This window comes from Balaenoptera borealis, assembly GCF_965194805.1.
Source record: "Balaenoptera borealis genome assembly, chromosome: 4".
Classification (NCBI taxonomy): Eukaryota; Metazoa; Chordata; class Mammalia; order Artiodactyla; family Balaenopteridae; genus Balaenoptera; species Balaenoptera borealis.
The window spans coordinates 78,815,884-78,834,305 of NC_138861.1; the positions used below are offsets into that span (position 1 = coordinate 78,815,884).

Sequence of the window (18,422 nt, forward strand, 5' to 3'; positions counted from 1 at the left end):
TTACAAGAAGGAGTTATAGGAATTTACAAGTAATATACATACAACAGGAAATCAGGTGAACTGGAGGGGGTGACTCAATAGTAATACAAGTAAGATAACCTGGCTAAAGCACTGGGAGAAAAATCAGAGAAGTCTGCAACAGAAGGGAACAAGCAAGTAAATTTCTCTGGAAGAGCTTTTTATATAAGCAATTTTTTTCAAACCTGAGATTCAGTTAGCAAGTAGCACAGCAGTAAATGGAAAGAGCAAGCTTCTAGAAAACCAAATAAAACATCCATCTCTCTATGGCCCACATTTCAATACTGTTAAGTGCAAATTTATCTCTGGGTGCCAATGGAGTGAAAAAATACTACCAACCCAATTAATCACATACACAGTAACAAGAGTAAAAACATTTTCATTATCTGGATAGAAAATATTTAATAAGTGACAAGAAAATATTTAATAAAATTTGCTGTTGAATCCATCCTTATTTAAATTTCTAAACAGATATGGAGAAATTCTTAACCATTTTAAAAGCATGTATTTAAAAAGAAGAGCCATTATTATAGTTAATGGAGACATATCTTAGTTTTGAAAATGATGGTTTGCACTAAAAAACCCAACAACATGTATTTGCATTAATGAGGTCTAAACGTGATTTTTAAAATAATTTATTAAAATGACTTTCATTTGAATATTCTAATAACACACCATTAGGAAAATGTAAACAAAGATTTTATTTTTTTCTACATTAGGGGTAAGAAAGAAAATATAAGGAAAAAAGGTATATTGGCTTATTTGGGGATTTTAAGAAAGTAAAAAGCATAAATCCCTTGATAGGGGAAGTAGAAGCATTTGAGATTGGCAGCTGAAGTGCTGAGTAATTTGCTAAGTGTTGGGTCAGGTGAGAAGCGCAGCGTGGCCGGAAGGCCGTAGAAGCCCCTTGAGCTCCAAGCCTCTGCTGTCATGACCGAGGCAAAGCACAGGAAAGTCCCAAATATCTTTTATGTTTTTAAGAAATCAAATATGTGGCTTTCTGTTAGTCATAAACTGCTATTAAGTCTGTTTTCTTCCTGTTGAGCAGCACACAAAGGTTCCCTCTGTGGCCTTTCAGCAACCTGCAGGATGTGAACTAAATTGATTCCTTAATTGTTCTCTCACTTAAACTGTTGAGAACAATTTTCTGCCATTATGTGCTTCCTCATTATGCAAATATCACTCTTTCTACTGTTTGTGCCCTTGGAGAGCGCAGAATTTCAAAATGAGGCAACACTTAGGACAAATATTGTCCTTTTTAGCTATTCATTATGGCAAAAATAGGATGCTAAAAAAGTTTGTTGAAAACATACTCTTTTCTGGCTCGTATTTTAACCTGGTAATTCCAAAGTTCCAAAATTAAATCTAAGCCATTTGCTTTACTATAAAATTACACAGCCTATTATTCCAAAGAACTTTCCTCTGTTTCAAAAAATAGGTTTTTAAAAAATCATTCTTTCAAAAAATATTCTTTAAGAATATAAGAATTCTATAGGAATGCCTTATTCTTCAAGATAAGATTAAAGAATTTAAACTATAAAAATTTTTGCTGAAGGATAACAAATTTTGAAATTATAAAGTTATGTGGTTTTTTTTAAAATAGTGTGATAAATTATTATATTTTGAAATACGAATCAGAAATATCAAACAACTTTTCTTTTTTCTTCCTGGTGTCTGTTTTATGAGTAAAAGGCTAATGGCATGAAAACAACTGCTTTTAATGATTTTATAAAATAACTTCCAAGGTACTGTATTAGTCTCTGCATAGTCTTGCATGCCTTCATATCTTGGGCCTGTCCAGTGATGCCGTCTGCATGACGAATCAAAGTAAAAGTCAGTTATAGTCATCTGAAAGTTGAAAATACATATATTTTAGTAGGTAATACTCTACTTTCTTTATTAAATGCTCTAGGCAATTTGTGAAAATACATACCGAACATCAGTAAGATGGAAGAATAAGTGAGGAAAATGAAAAAAGGAAAACTAAAGGAAATTTCAACGAGGCTGGCCTTTCATGATAGATCAGGCTATAAGGCGAGGGTGGCCTTTCATGGTAGATCAGGCTATAAGACGAGGGTGGCCTTTTTCCAGTTCTTCATTGTTCAGGTGTCCTCGGAGGAGGTTAAGGAACATCCTCACCAGTTAACTCCGGAGACAGATGGACTGTGAAGGTGCATTTAGTCAGTAAGATCCTCCCAAACATTTGTTGATTCGGATTCTGTAGTACCGTATCGTGCAAAGTCTAGGAAGTCAGTACACTTTGTAGTAGCCTGTAAATGATTGGCCAAGGACCTTAAGAGCTTTAGGTGATTTCCTTAAGAGTAGCTTGACGTCCACACTGGAGATTGCCATTCACTGGAGATGCAGGACTCAAACGTTTTATCAGTTCTCCAGTGAAGTGCTTTGACTATATCACACAGGTTGAGGCTTCTGCAGTTGACTGCTCTAGTGAGATACCCTGGACAGCTTGAGACTAAAGCATTTCTTCTTTGGCATAGCAGCTCCGAACCCCGCTGAGGATTCCCACGTTGAGCCTGGCTGTTTAGTTATTTGTGCACTGAACCATATATAGATTTTACAAAACAAAACACTTTTTACGAAATGACACACAGGGTTTACAAAAACATTTGGGTTTTTACCAAAGACATTTTACATCAGACTGAAAAAAAGCCATACTTTTTAACACCCACGGAAGTGCTTGACATATTAATACTCTCCGTATGATCTAAGGCATTCACTTAAGAATGCCTTGTGCTTTTTCCTCTTCTGTTTAACTTCTCTACCATATTGAAATAAAATGCATTAACTCAACATATATATCTAAATTGATTCATTAAATAAATACATTTACTATGAAATCAAGTTTAAACTTAACTGTCTTTAAGTGAATGAAATTTTTGTTTGCTTTTTTAGGTTTGTGCAGAAGAAAAATGCCCAACGCTTGTCAATCTGGCTCACATGATGAGTCTATACAGTACACACACATATTCCAGAGACTGTTCTAACTGGATCAACGTAGTGTGTAGATACCTGCACGACTCCTTCTCAGATACTACATTTAGTCTTGTGACTTATCTTGCAGAGGTAAATTCACCCCCCCAAAAAAGGAGTTTTCAACTGCTCTGTGGCAAAATTTTCAAGTAGATTTATTTCTAGAAGCAGCACTGATGCTAATTAATCTTCAAATTTTCTTTGAGAGTGAATATAGGTAACATCTTTTTTTGAAGAAAAATATAGGTAATATCTTTCAAGTAAGGAGGAAGTTTTTATAAAGGTTTTTTTTTTTTTTCATTTTCTGTGTTTATTTCCTCATTCACTGTCCTTAAGTGACATAAAACTCATAATAATATAAACCTCACCTTTATTTCAAAAGGCAAATGGGTTTTTCCTGGTCTTGATCCGAGGGAATGGTTATCTTTTTGTTTCTGCAAAACCAGCTCTTGGCTTTGAGATCCTTTCTAGAATAGTAATACAGCATGCAAAGTCATTTCTGCTGGGCAAGTTTTAATTTTGATGATATATTTCCTTCCTAATGTAAAATATGATTTGGGGGGGAGTAAATAGAATTTTAAAATCTGGTGATAGAACAGCATGAAAAGTTAATACAGTTGACCTTGAACAACGCAGGAGTTAAGGGTGCCAAGCCTCCACACAGTCAAATCCACGTGTAACTTACAGTCAGCCCTCCGCATCCGTGATTCAACCAACTGTGAGTCCGGTAGTGCTGTAGTATTTACTATTGAAAAAAATCTACATATAAGTGGACCCATGCAGTTCAAACCTGTTATTCAAGGGTCGACTGTATTTATTTGTTGAAGAACTAACTTCGTGCCTAGAAAAGTAAATTATTGAGTAGAGAGCCACAAGGAGACCCTCAAAAGGAAGAAATTCCTAGTCACTAAAAATGTTTGTCAGTGATACCTTCCTTTCCAGAAAGTTGACCTCTGGCAATTAAACCTAACACACTGTACAAACTTAAATTATTTGTAACTCAGTAAACATTTTAAGTATTGCTCGTAGCACTGTTTAACTTAGCTAAGTCACTGATGGTGAGCATCATAAAGTGCTCGGGACTGGTGTGGATTTTTAAGGTGTTGGTTTGGACGGGTTTACCCCCATCGACTTTATATTTAGGTGAGCCAACAGCGTGAGCCCTCTGCCTGAGAGCTTCCTAACCTGAATGAATGCGCATCGCTAGGTTATCTTATACCTACACCTTTAGGACAAGAGCCAACATAAAGCCAGACCTCCTTAACTGGCTTTGAATTTAAGTGCCTTAGTCTAGCTTTCACTTTTGTGCCACCGTAAAGTTCAACACTAAAGTAACACTAGCGCTCCCTGAAGACCCACCCATGGCGTTCTAAGGTCTGGCACTGGCACAATACAGCCTATTAGGTACCACATATGGGCCATATAGTTCCAGTCTACAGAGAGAATGCTTTGTCCCCAATGTTACTCTTATTAGTGTAAGTTATCCTTATTTTATGATTATTAATAATTCTCAAATTATTACAACAGTACTAAAATTAGTTACATGTATTTAAAACTACAAATATATAATTTAATTGTCCTACAAACCCTATGAGGCAAGTGTTATCAGTTTTATTTTATTTTTTTTTTAATAATTTTGTCATTTCTATTTTTTTTTTTTAAATTTTTATTTATTTATTTATTTATTTATGGCTGTGTTGGGTCTTCGTTTCTGTGCGAGGGCTTTCTCTAGTTGTGGCAAACGGGGGCCACTCTTCATCGCGGTGCGCGGGCCTCTCACTATCGCGGCCTCTCTTGTTGCGGAGCACAGGCTCCAGACGCACAGGCTCAGTAATTGTGGCTCACGGGCCCAGCTGCTCCGCGGCATGTGGGATCTTCCCAGACCAGGGCTCGAACCCGTGTCCCCTGCATTGGCAGGCAGATTCTCAACCACTGCGCCACCAGGGAAGCCCTATCAGTTTTATTTTTAAAAATCAAGGTTCAGAGAAATAAGAAACTTATCTAAGATCACATAGGTAGTAAGCGGCTGGTGTGAATGGCTTGCGGGTAGTTATTCTTTGGTGACGGTGGTGTAGCAGTTTTTCTCTTAACCTAAAATAAATGGTGTTTAACTAAATTAGTTAAGGATATAAAAGAAAGCACTAAGATTAAGATGACAAGTAATCTGTCTAATTCTCCTTTCTGCAGCAAGGACAAGTAACAGTAATAGACGTTACCTTTTACCTTCATCATTCTCTGGATTTCTGATAACTCTAACCATAAACTCTTAGGTTAAATCTATTATGGTTTTCAACATCACTAATGTAAATCCTGTGGAATTTTCTTTAACCTGATTAAAGTATACTTTTTAATATTACTTTCAGTTGTTAGAAAAAGGACTGTCCAGTATGCAGCAATCATTACTACAGATCATCTATAGTCTTTTGAGTCATATTGACCTCTCCGCTGCCCCAGTCAAGCAGTTTAATCTGGAGATCATAAAGATTATTGGCAAATATGTACAGGTGAGTGACCCCAAATCTCATGTATAGAAGTGTTCCTCTCGAAACAATTTATAATCATAAAAAATTGGAAACGCCTTAAATGTCTAAGATAGGGGAAGTGGTTAGTTCATAAATCATGTTTTCAGGAATAGTTACAACATGAGAAAATGTTCTCAATGTGAGTGACATAAAGCAGAATCTGAACGGTAGGATTGGCATGATTCCTGATTTTTGTTTTTAATGATTACATCTACGAATGTACATTTCAGGAATCACTGGAAGGAATGTACACAAATGGCAGCAGTCACCGTCTCTGGACAGTATGATTGTGACTCTTTGTACCTTTCTGTTTTTAACCAAATCCTACATAATGAACAGATATTACTTTTAGAAACAGAAGAACTCTTTGAAGAGTCTGTATTTTAGAGTTGCTTTCTGGGTCTGGTAAAAAGTGCCAGATATTTAGAAAGTAGAAAATCAGACTTGGTTTAACTGTAAATGGTGACAAGTCAACTTGGTCTGTACTGAATTTCACTTTCGAACTATCTGTAAGAAAGGCCTTGATAAGCAGAGCAGTATTGTGGATACAACTGACCAAACAGAGCAAACTCTTTGAGAGCCTTAACAGATTAATACTTTGTGTTTCTACTGCAGTGATATTTGCATTCACTAAAGCAAAATTTACAAATGGAAATACTAAGCTGCAATGAGTTTGTGTTCTAGTCCATATCTGAAAGTAATAAAACTGTATTAAAATGTTTTTTGGTATTTTTATTGGGTAATCTGGGTTAATTTTTAGATTCCCTTGAAAATCAGTGATTGCAAATATTAAAAAAAACATAGGTTTCTTTGGTAACTCTGTGTATCTTCTCTATTTTTATCTCTTAAGGAGCAAGGCTTCACCACTCAACAATTATATTTTTTTTCCTAAAGCGCTTTTCTCTTTTTTTTTTCCTTAAGGCTTAAAGAAGTTAACTCATCAGATATTTGCTGGATCACCCGCAGAAATACATAGCACATTGAATTACTAATTTATGAAACATAGATACATTTCTTTTGTTCAGAACCACAAGCTTATATGCCCACTGGGCAAGCAAGTAACCATAAGAGGGCATAGATTTATGACTAAGTGAACTGCACATTCCTCATCTAAAAGGAACAGCACGACCAAGAATGGTTGCCATGTTGGAGTACAGGTCCACTGTGGCCAGAACTTCTAATTTTTCTTTTCTAATTTATAAAGAGAAGCTCAAAATCTGGGTTTTTCTTTAAAATCGCCTAATTTTAAAATGTCTCAAATTTTTTTAAACTTTTTAATTAATTTATTTTATTTTATTTTTAATTTATTTATGTTTTGGTTGCATTGGGTCTTCTTTGCTGCGCGTGGGCTTTCTCTAGTTGCAGCGAGCGGGGGCTACTCTTCGTTGCAGTGCACGGGCTTCTCATTGCAGTGGCTTCTTTTGTTGCGGAGCACAGGCTCTAGGCGCATGGACTTTGGTAGTTGTGGCACGTGGGCTCGGTAGCTGTGGCTCGCGGGCTCTAGAGCATAGGCTCAGTAGTTGTGGCGCACAGGCTTAGTTGCTCCGCGGCATGTGGAATCTTCCTGGACCGGGGCTCGAACCCATGTCCCCTGCATTGGCAGGCGGATTCTTAACCACTGCGCCACCAGGGAAGTCCTCAAATTTATTTTTAAATGTTGGGTAAACCAAGGTTATATTTAGCTGACAGATCATCCCAGTTAGTGACTTCTGCTTTATTCAAATATTAAACATTTTACATACTTGAACTCTTGATAATCTTTTACATTTAGAACACAAGTTCCAGTATAATTTATGGAAACATCTCTGAAGAGATTTTAGCATTTTGCAATGCCCAGAGCTCCTAATTATTTCCATAAGAAAAAAATGATGATGATTTTTACATAGTCTAACTTTGTTAAAGATAAACTGTTTTCTACGATGATGTGCTTAAAATGTCACAGTATCATGTGGACATTTTTAATTACTAGTAATATTTTATGCTTTACATGTCTTCATATCAAGATGTTATTAGCTAAATTGGATAACTCAGTTCTGCCAAAGATTTTTCACTTCCTTTTTTAAGTAGTAGTTCCCCTCGCTCAGAACTGCCAACTGTGAAACAATATGTATAATACAAGGTTGAAGTTTGATTTTGGTACCACAAGTAAGAAAAAATGTCATTTTTATATGATTTTCAGTAGACAGTAAAAAAAAAAGTTCTAAATTTTTAATTAGACATTGATTCCTCTCCACATATACATCTGTCATGTAAATCATTCCTAAATTATATTGGTAGAAATATACAAAACTAAAAGCAGAAGAATAACTCGCAAACATAGCCACCATATATAGGGAGAAAAGTTCACCCTATACAGCTCAGGAATCAACTGAGAGCATCGTTTTAGCACAGCACTTATGCTTATTATTTGGGGCTTGGGTCATTAAGAAAAATCTAAAATTTTTTTAGTATTTTAATATTTTTATGTCTAAAAAGTATGCATCAAAAGTTATTTATCTCCAAGACTTAAAACATTTAGAGTCTTAAAGCCATATACTTCATTCATCTAGAAAGTTCACATATGTATACAACCCCTTTGTTTGCCCCTACTGCCAGATTACTGTATTAGACTTTCTCAACCAATAATATTTATAAAGCACTTATTGGGAAAAATGCAAAATATTCTGAGTTGGTAGCATTATTATATGTACAATATCTCATAAATTTAACAGTACAAATAATAACTTATTTTCTTTCCTTTTGTAATTCAGACCCTCTGTTAGGGACCTCAAAGTAAAAATGAATAATTTACAAGGAGTTTTTGTAGAAATAATATTTTCGTTGTCTACAGTGTACACTTAAGTTTTTGTTCTTAGTTAAATATGTATTTGTCTATTATTTTCTGAAACCAGAGTCCTTATTGGAAGGAAGCCCTTAACATCTTAAAACTGGTGGTGTCTCGGTCGGCAAGCCTTGTCGTGCCCAACGATATCCCCAGGACCTACGGAGGAGATACAGGTTCTCCTGAAATATCCTTCACTAAAATTTTTAATAATGTCTCTAAGGAGTTGCCTGGGAAGACCTTAGATTTTCATTTTGATATATCTGAGGTAAGATGCTCAGAGATTGATAAAGGTGCTCTATTAGAAATTTTCATTTGTTCATTTATTCATTCTGTCATTCAACAAGCATTGATTGAGCTCATACTCAGCAGTAGATGCTGTGACAGGTGTCATGAAAATGGGGTGGGAGTGGGGAGAAGGTTACTCTCAGGGGAGAAGGCCTATAGCCTCTTGGGGAGATAGGCAAATAAACATTGTGATAAGTACTTTGGCTGGAAGTAGGTTTGAAGTTCTATAGGAATATATAGCATGTACATCTAACCTGATCTGAGCCGAATGTTGAGAGATAAGTAACCCTAGACAGGTATATATGGAAGTCCGGGGAGGGGGGAGTAGTCCAAGAAAAAGCAGCATGTGTGAATGAAGGCTTGTAAGTGTGAGAAAGCGCAGCGCTCTGGAAACTTCCATCCAATTAGTGTGGCCTACCCTGAGCACGGAGTACAGAGGATGGAGGTATAGAGTGGGATGAGAGAGGAAACTGAAGACATAGGGAGCTGCGAGGTCACCGGCATCTTGTCTGACGAGATGGTTTTCTCTTGAAGCAGTAGGCGCTCTTAAAGGATTTTTAGCTGGAATAGGAAATATTAGGATTTGCGTTTTAGGAAGATCACTCTGGCAACAGGATAGAAAACAGACCAGGGAGGAGCGGGGTGGAAATTTTTAAGGAATCTGTTAGAGTAATTTGGGTAAAAGATAATGTTGGACTGTGTCCCTAGGCAACTGCAAAGGAAACAAAGAGGGAAGGGATGGTTTTCAAAAGTCTGAGGAAGTAATTGATGGGGTTTGATGGGAAGGAGAGGAGGTGCTAAGTAAGGAAGAGACAAGGACAGTTGCCGTGACAACTTGGTGAGTGTTGGTACCTTTCAAAGGGAATGGAAATGTAGGGAGGGCAGGCCTTAGCAGGGAAGGAGGGCGTGATGAGCTCAGTCTTGGGTATACTGGCTCTGAAGAGACTAAAAGCATACTGACCGAGGTGCTGATTGCCTAAAGAGATCTGAAGTTTTAGAGGAAAACTTGGGCGGAAGGAAGAAGTTTAAGTGTTTGCAGTGTCATATAGGTGGATGGTTGAACTCATGGAAGGAAAAATGAGGCTAAAATAAGCTGAGATTTGAGAAGCCCTACATTTTAGGGCTAGACTGAGGCAGGGTCCCCCAGTCCAGAGGGAACCTGAGCCCTGACTATGTTACATATTAATATCGATACAAATCTCATGCAAAGATTTTTTGACCCTAGCGGAGAACGTCAGTTTTGGTTTTTTTTCCTCCAGAAACTCAGCCCATTTTTGTTGGCTTTGGTGCCATTGAAGTGGTCTTTCACAAGCCAAGGCAGGAATTTTTCAAGAGAGGAGTTATTGATCAAGTATTGGGGGTGGGGGGGGGGAGTTGAGAAAGATAACAGCTGAAGATCTACTCATGTTTTAATTGATTAGGATTATATAGATTAAAAAAAATTTTTGCAGTTTAGTCTTGGTATTAGAATTTATCCAGAGTTTATTGGTTATTTTTTTAAGATAGAAAGTATGTTTACTGCCCATGTTTTGGTTACGATCACCTGAGAATTTGTAACATGGAATACATAGAATGGGAATATGATAGAGAAACTGGGCTTTGCTGTTCTTCTGAGTCAGAAAATGATGGTGTCACAATTATTTTGTTTAAAACAGTGATACAAATCCTCAGAACATTTGATCTATATCACATAGTTAATTTCAATTTGTTTCATCAAAAAATTCCCAAGTACCTGCTCTGTGTAGGCACTGGAGATATACTAGAGGAGCAGTGGTGAGTCACACTCAGTCCAGGGCCTCCCGTATAGCAGGGGGAGAGAGGCACAGAAACAGTCACCATCACCTGGTAAATGTCCACGTATAATTACCCAGAGGTGGTGGTGGTATCAGCACAGGCCTCCTTGGAAGTCTGGAGGCAATGTTCAAAGTGATTAGGGGTTTGCTTGGTGCGTGTTCCATGCAGAGGAGGTGACATGTGCCAACACATAGGTCCACAAAGGCACCACATGCTTGGGGAGCAAGTTCAGCTCTGCTGGAGTGTGAAGTTCAGGAGGGAGTGGTGGAGGCTGAAGTTGGGGAGATAAGCAGGAACCAGATCGTAAGGGGACTTGTGTGACATGCAAGTGAGCTTAAAATTATATTCAAATGCGAATTTGAGACACTTCACAAAGCCAAGTAAATACACATGTTTTGGATCATCCAAAGTTTGGGCTCATCATGGAATTTTACAGAAATCAATTTTGGAAAAGTTATATATCAGATTTGCAGTGAGACATACGTAGATAGCTTTCTCTTTGAAGTTGTTACTTATCTTGAATATTTGCAGAAGCACCTTATTGAAGCACACTTAACAACCTGCATCAAAAAAACACCAAAATATTAATAGACATTAAGTCTGAGTGGTGAGATGACAGGTGATTTTTTTAAAATCATTTTCATATTTTCTGAGCTTTCAAAGAGGACCTATTTTATAATCACAGGGGGAAAGGTGAAGATGGTAGTTTTTAAAGAAAGCAGATCTGTATTTAAAGTAGGAATAAGTTCTCCAATAATCTCCTCAGAGACTTGTTCCCAATAAAGTGAAATCTTATGATTTAAAAAAAAAGATATCATCATTACCTTTGATTTTTGTAGTATCTGCCTTATGCTAAGTAATTTTTCTCCTTATGCTGTTTTTTTTGGCTGTTTATAAAAAATGTCATTATAGATACACTATTAACCCATTTATGTTGAATTATTTGAGTCAAACACTGGCGTTTTATTTCTGTGTAGACACCAATTATTGGAAATAAATATGGTGATCAGCATAGCGCAGCTGGAAGAAACGGGAAGCCGAAAGTGATTGCTGTGACGAGAAGCACTTCCTCAACTTCTTCTGGTTCTAATTCTAATGCCTTGGTGCCTGTTAGTTGGAAGAGGCCACAGTTATCACAGGTACATAAAAGTTCATAGAATAAGAACCTGCTGTATAAAAAATAAATAAAATAAAATTTTTAGAAAAGATGAAAAAAAGGTTCATAGAATAGAAGAATCCATTTTATTCTATGTATGAGAACTTGAGAATTTGTCTTATTTTATCAAGAATCGTAACGTTTGCATTTTCCTTCTCCTTAGCGAAGAACAAGAGAAAAGCTAATGAATGTGCTTTCTCTCTGTGGTCCAGAGTCTGGTCTTCCGAAGAATCCATCAGTGAGTAATCATGAAAACCTGTGTAAAGGTTTTAAAAATCATGTTAGTCCATGAAGAAACGGAAATTATTGTGTCTCCTTGCTTGCCTTTTCTAACTTACCTTACTTACGGTGTTGACTGAGAATGAAAAAACTATTACTTGCCTCTCTGACACTTGGCCGCTATGCTAATTAAGCATACACCCAGGTAGACATTAGACCAAATTGAAGCTCTGAGCTCATTGACAGATGAGGCCTGCAATGGCTCTTAGGGCACTGATGTCCCATATTCAGAGTGACAAAGCTGATGGATGGCCTTTTTCTGTTTTGTTTTGTTTTGCTTTGTTTTTGGCTGGGGGTCAGGTGGTATTTTCTTCTAATGAGGATTTGGAAGTCGGGGACCAACAGACTAGCCTCATTTCTGCAACAGAGGACATAATTCAAGAGGAAGAAGTAGCTGTGGAAGATAACAGCAGTGAACAACAGTTTGGCGTTTTTAAGGATTTTGACTTTTTAGATGTTGAGTTGGAAGATGCAGAGGTAAGGATATGGGCTTTCATTTTATAATATTTATAGAATAGTTAACAACTGCATGAAACTGAAGGATTTAACCACAGGATCTTTCCTGATTAAGGGCAGTGTAAGGTCAAAAGGTAAAAATCTAAACTGGGAACTAAACATGATTAGTACAGTTAGGTATAGCAGAATAAATCTGAAATAAAAGGAACATCTAATTTTTCATCTTTATATTTAAAAATATAGAGTAAAAATGGATTTCTTCGAAAGTATTTTTTTTAATTGAGGGTGCGCTTAGACTTAAATGTTTGCGTGAATTATACAAATTTTAATGGGCAGCAGAATAGTAAAAATTACATTTAAATATGTCAGACATGGGGAATTCCCTGGCAGTCCAGTGGTTAGGATTCCACGCTTCCACTGCAGGGGGGCACGGGTTCGATCCCTGGTCGGGGAACCAAGATCCTGAACGCCGAGCAGCGTGACCAAAAAAATTAAATTTAATTTAAAAAATAAAATAAAATCAGTTATTTTTTAAAAAATTATCAGACAACTTTAAAGAGGGTGGCCCTGAAACTAAATTGACGATTAAGGCGCCTTTGGCTCTCTTCTAGAACACTTTCCTATGGCTGAGATTCTGCCTATGACATTGATCATCACTTTCTCCTTTAGGTTGGAGCCAGCTCTCTCAAATGCCTCATTTCATTCAATACCAAGGACTTTGTCCTTGATATTGACTCCGTTTAGAGAAAGTTGATAGTTGTGTCAGTTTAGATGCTTCCTAAATGGAAAATCCAACTCAGAAAGTAGATTTACGCTCCCAGAACTGAGCTAGTCCAGAGTTAGAGCTTATTTTAGATAAGGCTCAGTGAGGTTTCCGGCTGTTTCTCTGCAGTTCTGTAGGCTCTGCCCTTCTCTGCAAGTCAGCTTCACCTCAGACGACCTTGGTTATGTCCACACACAGCAGTGTTAAGAGGAAGCAGGGGTCACTTCCAGAAATGCTCTCATGAAAGTAAAGAAGTTACTCTCCGAATGCTTTTAGCACACTTCTTGTCACATCTCATTGGCCCAAGTTGGGACATTTGCCAATTTCTAAACCAATCATTGTGGCAAAGAGAATAGGATTGCCCACTGCCCTGGTTGTGTTAGGCTGTTCAGGACCTATTCCTGTAGCTCATGTCAGTCCCCTAAACAACAGTCTCCTAAATCTGAAAAGTTTACATCAAACAGATCACAAAAATGTTCATTCTAAAATTGTTATAAATGTCTGTCTTCAAGAGCCCCAAATGCCTTACTGTCAAGTATCCATACCGTGTCACTGATATATCTCTGTCCAAAGACATTAAAATCACTCATATAACTTGCATGCATTCATCAACCCTCTTGAAGAGATGTTTCCTTTGGCTCGTATAGGTGAGGTGGAGGAATAAAATGTAATGGCTTCTGCCACGTCACACCGTTAGCTGTGGATAGGAAGCCAGTTTAGGGAGGTCCTCCTGTGTGCTTCGGCCCCCCAGGCCCCCCACCCCTGCAGATATGAGGGTACGACCATGGTGCCTCAGAGATCAGCAGACGCCCTTACACTGGCTGAGGGGCGGCACAGGCTCCTATGTCATAGTTCGCCATATTCCCAAAGACACCACTGGGCAGGTTCACAGGAGCCCAAGAACAAGTATTATTCAGCATCTTATAGGGCAGTGGCTTTTAAACTTTTTTTTTTTAACTGTGGCCATTGCTAGTACATTTTATATCACATCCAAGTGTATATATATGGACGCACCTTTAAAATAAAAGTTTCAAGAATATGCATCCTTACTCTATGCTATGCACAGTGATATTTTCTATTCCTTTCATTTCAGTTTTTTTTTTAAAAAAAGAGCACGTCACCAGCCTCTAAAATTGATGTCGCTCCCACAGTTTGAAAAACATGTTGTAGGAAATTGGACAAACTTGCACAATCAGGCAAGGAATTGTGGTGGGTTCAAGAGACCTGCTGCCCTACCTCACGGGCATGAGCCACTTTAAATTCTTCTGTAGTTACTTGCTTTTTTCAGCGCAGAATTTAGAATCTCTAAAGGCTGACTCTTGACATTTTTGTAATGGTCAGGTTCTTTCTTTTTGTTTGCCTTTTTTTTTTTTTTTAAAGAACACTGTAAATGCTTTCAGGTTCATCCAGTACTCTGAAATGTCCATAGTAATGAATATGACTTTTGAATAGAACCTTAGAAGGAATGAAAGATGCTTATTGTAGTTCTATCTTTCATTCAAGTCACAGTAATTTGGGGAGGGTGGTGCTAATTTATGCCTCATAATTAGGCCAAATCAAATGATAGAGATTTTCTAAAACCTAAAGATAGTCTTGCTTCGAACATGGTAACAGGAAGTACTTTGCTACAAAACAAACTTAACTGCTAATGAAACTTCTAAAATATCCCCCAACCTTGAAAGCCCACAGTGTGTATTCATTCATTCACCAGATGTATATCAAGGGCTGTTGCCATTATTATGTGTTATGCTACATCGTAATATTTGAAATGATATATTCTAGGAAGGTGGCTTTCAAACTCTGACCTGCAGAGCCTTAGGGCTTCTAGGATACCTGAGAAATAGGGAAAGATCCGAGGACTCCTGGCCACCTTTTTCAACCGGAGCAGCCCTGGTTTTGTTCATCAGTTTTGCACAGTTGACTTCCGTCGTAAATTTCATTTGACATGAGTATTCCTCTGCTTTATTTAAAAAAAAAAAAAAAATCTGAAAACCTCTATTCTGGACAATCCCTCTTGAGTAAAGGAATACACATAAGTCATATTTTGCTAGCCAACACACTGTAATTTGTCATCAGGGCTTAAGAAAGAGGAGCCTAAGAGTTATATCCTTACAAAAGGAGGATCAGCTTGGAATAACAGAAACGTTAGCTTATATAAATCCGTAAGTGGGGCGAAATTGAAATTTGTCTTATTTCCTATTGACCTTTTGAGATTGGCAAAGGTTATGTTTTGATAACTATGATCTTGATTTTAAACTACTTTGTAGCAGAAAATGACCATTGGGTTTAGCCAGAACCATGCTACAGTCTAAAATAATTGTGAACCTGTATGTTGTCAACTGAATGTGGGTACTTTAAGTCAGTTTTACATTGTATCCAGCATTAAATCTATGTAAATTTTGAAGATTTTCCTAAAGTTTGTGTTGCCAAAGTGTATCATAGAAATGTTGTTTTAAGTGTCTGTCTCTGACTTTTTCACAATATATTTTGCATAAAAAAGTAGTTTAAATCACATGTTGGCTTCCTGCACAAAGCTTAATCCAGAGCTTGAATCAGTCTTTGGGTTTGAGAAATCACAAAGAGTTTTCCCCAAAAGTGTAGTGTATATTTACATGTTTGTCTTCGTTCTTTCTAATTCTGTGTGTTTTCCTTTTTGCTAACCAGGAGCTGCAGGTAAGTTGCAGCCTGGTGTTGTGGATTGTTTATTTGTTGTCATCTGTGATGTATTTGTCTTCCTTGTGGTCTCATCTGTGTTTGTGTATTAGAATAGAAATGGCCTAGGTAGTAGATTTAGTTGGTCCCCAGTAATATAAGATAGAAAGTCAAGAGAATTCTTTAGTTAAAACAGGTCATTGACCAAATATTTTGATCCCTTTAAATATTATAAATATTGAATGATGTTTTAAAAGTTTCAAGAAATTGAAGGGCTGATTGAAACTCTGCTTATGATGATGCATTAAGTATTTCTCATCTTGGTGTATGTTTTCCTGCTGTATTGCCTTTCCTATATTTATAAGCACGTATTTGAGGTCTTAGAAACGATGTCTTGCTTTTCCAGGGCGAAAGCATGGACAATTTCAACTGGGGAGTCCGCAGGCGCTCACTGGACAGTATTGACAAAGGGGACACACCATCCCTCCAGGAGTACCAGTGTTCCAGCAGCACCCCCAGCCTGAACCTGACAAACCAGGAGGATACGGACGAGTCCTCGGAAGAAGAAGCAGCACTCACAGCAAGCCAGATACTCTCACGCACGCAGATGGTACAGTGACCTTTTCGTACAGTGACAGCTGGCCTCCTCTTTCTCCTACCTTCCAACTTAGTAATTACTGTTTCTCTATATTGTGATTTTCATTTCAGTGCGGGTGAAATGCACACACTGAAATGAAAATACAAAATTGTAGCCGCAATGCCGTGTTCCATTATTCATGACAGAACTAAACATTCGATACTGTGCGCCGCTTAGCCGCTGAAACGTATGTTCTATTGCTTCTCTCCTGGTAACAGTGAGCTGTGCTGGGCACTCTTAGAGGCCCTCGCCTTGAATGATACATGTTTTGGTATCGGTGTGAGCACCAGCACTGCTTAATTCTCCACCTGCTTTTCTTTCCTCGTCAGCGTGGAAAGATGGAGCGCAGCTTCGCTCTCTTTGCAAGATCAAGTCAGTTATATGGAGGTTCTGACTTGTATTCCAAGGGCCAGATGGCAGATATTCAGAGAGAGAGAGAGACAGAGAGAGATGAGAAAATGAAGGCTGCAGGAGTAGTCTGTCCGTGCAGAACTGTGGATTGAGGGGGGCACCGAACACGCAGTGGTAGCTGGTTTGGAGCTTGAAGGTGGCGGAACGAGGAGAGAGAAGGGGTGTGGATGAGCCACCGGGGCCCACGTGATGAGGAGTCAGCTAGTGAAGACCAGGCGGCAGCTACAGTTACAGCGCTCTTACATGAGGGCCCTTTACATGCCTGTCTTTAATTGGGCCCATTCGCATCACACTCGGTCTGCTGGTAGAGCCCTGGCAGTGCTGTTGAATGGCCGGGCTGAGTTGGCTTTAGATAGCGAGCATGTACACTTGTCAGCTTGTGGTTGGCTTCCTGTCGCCTCTCCTGTTTTGGCTTCTCACCGTTACCCCAATATGTCTTTCCACTAACTCCCAGCGGTAGTTACCACTCGCTGAGTGTTTGAGATTCATCAGGCCCTGGGCAAGGTGTTTTACGTGGATTAGTCACTATAACTGTCCCCCCAACCACACAAGCAGTTACAGCAGTTCTGTAGATTAAGTGACTTGTCGCAGGACACACAGCTAGTAAGTGCATTTGAGCCAGGCGGTCTGCATGCTACCTAAAGGACAGTCTTCTCCAGGGACTGTGTGCATTTAAAGGAACAGTGAGTTGCTGGTAGCAGCGACTCACCGAAGAAGGCCCAGGCTCTCCCCGGAGCCAGACTAGAGGCTCAGAGGCTGGCATCGTGCCACCAACCTGCTGTGTAATTGCGGTCGTTACCTGCCCTCTCCCAGTAGTACCTGCAGTACCTGCCTCGTGGGAATTTCATGGGGAGGACAGTAGAGTAAGTGCTTAACAAAGGTTCGCTCCCATGAGAGCCTCAGGGCAGAGCTGACTGTCTCCTTAGAAGGCCGACCCTAGTCATAGTGGTAGTGAAATTAAAAAAGAATTTGAAGCTGATTCCTCCTCACAGGGAAAAAAAAAAAATCAGTTTTTGCCTTTATCTGTTCTGAATCATGAACTTGATTTTTCTCATGTTAAATATTGACCGTTAAAAATGTATAACCCTGCATGGGCAGAAATTGAGACACAGATGTAGAGAACAAACGTATGGACACCAAGCAGGGGAAAGTGGCGGGAGGGGGGTGGTGGTGTGATGAATGGGGAGATTGGGATTGACATGTATACACTAATATGTATAAAATGGATAACCAATAAGAACCTGCTAATTTCTTTTTTAATAAAAAAAAATTAAATTAAAATTTTTAAAAAGAAAAAAGTGTATCTAAATATTAAATAAAATGTCTACTTTTAAAAAATTCAAAAAAATAAAATAAAATCATAATCACAGTACCATTTCACACCTAAAAAATAATTCCTAAAAAAAAAAAAATGTATAGCCCTGTTTAAAAGAGGAAAAATTGTAATATTTTCTTAGAACATAAACCCACTGAGGCTGGTCTGCCATTACAAATTTATTGTCCTAATTCTTTACGTCTTACTGAAGTTTTGTGGTATTGATTTTTGCTTAAATAAGTGAATGGCCAGTTCAGACTTATGTGCCTGCTTCCCAGTTAACGCTGCTTCTTGAGAATCCACTGAGTGTTTGGCGCCA

At 38.3% G+C, this 18,422-nt stretch overlaps 1 protein-coding gene across 11 annotated transcripts in view; it reads left to right on the forward strand.

Moving 5' to 3' along the window:
• Positions 1 to 18,422, forward strand: part of FRYL (FRY like transcription coactivator) — a 293,684-nt gene that overhangs the window by 250,663 nt on the left and 24,599 nt on the right. For all 11 annotated transcript variants that reach the window (XM_082390370.1, XM_082390379.1, XM_082390377.1 and 8 more), the window contains 7 exons: positions 2,932 to 3,102; positions 5,373 to 5,513; positions 8,423 to 8,620; positions 11,412 to 11,573; positions 11,754 to 11,828; positions 12,170 to 12,346; positions 16,147 to 16,350. In XM_082390370.1, coding sequence (XP_082246496.1) covers positions 2,932 to 3,102; positions 5,373 to 5,513; positions 8,423 to 8,620; positions 11,412 to 11,573; positions 11,754 to 11,828; positions 12,170 to 12,346; positions 16,147 to 16,350 — 1,128 coding nt within the window. The remainder of the gene's footprint in view (positions 1 to 2,931; positions 3,103 to 5,372; positions 5,514 to 8,422; positions 8,621 to 11,411; positions 11,574 to 11,753; positions 11,829 to 12,169; positions 12,347 to 16,146; positions 16,351 to 18,422) is intronic.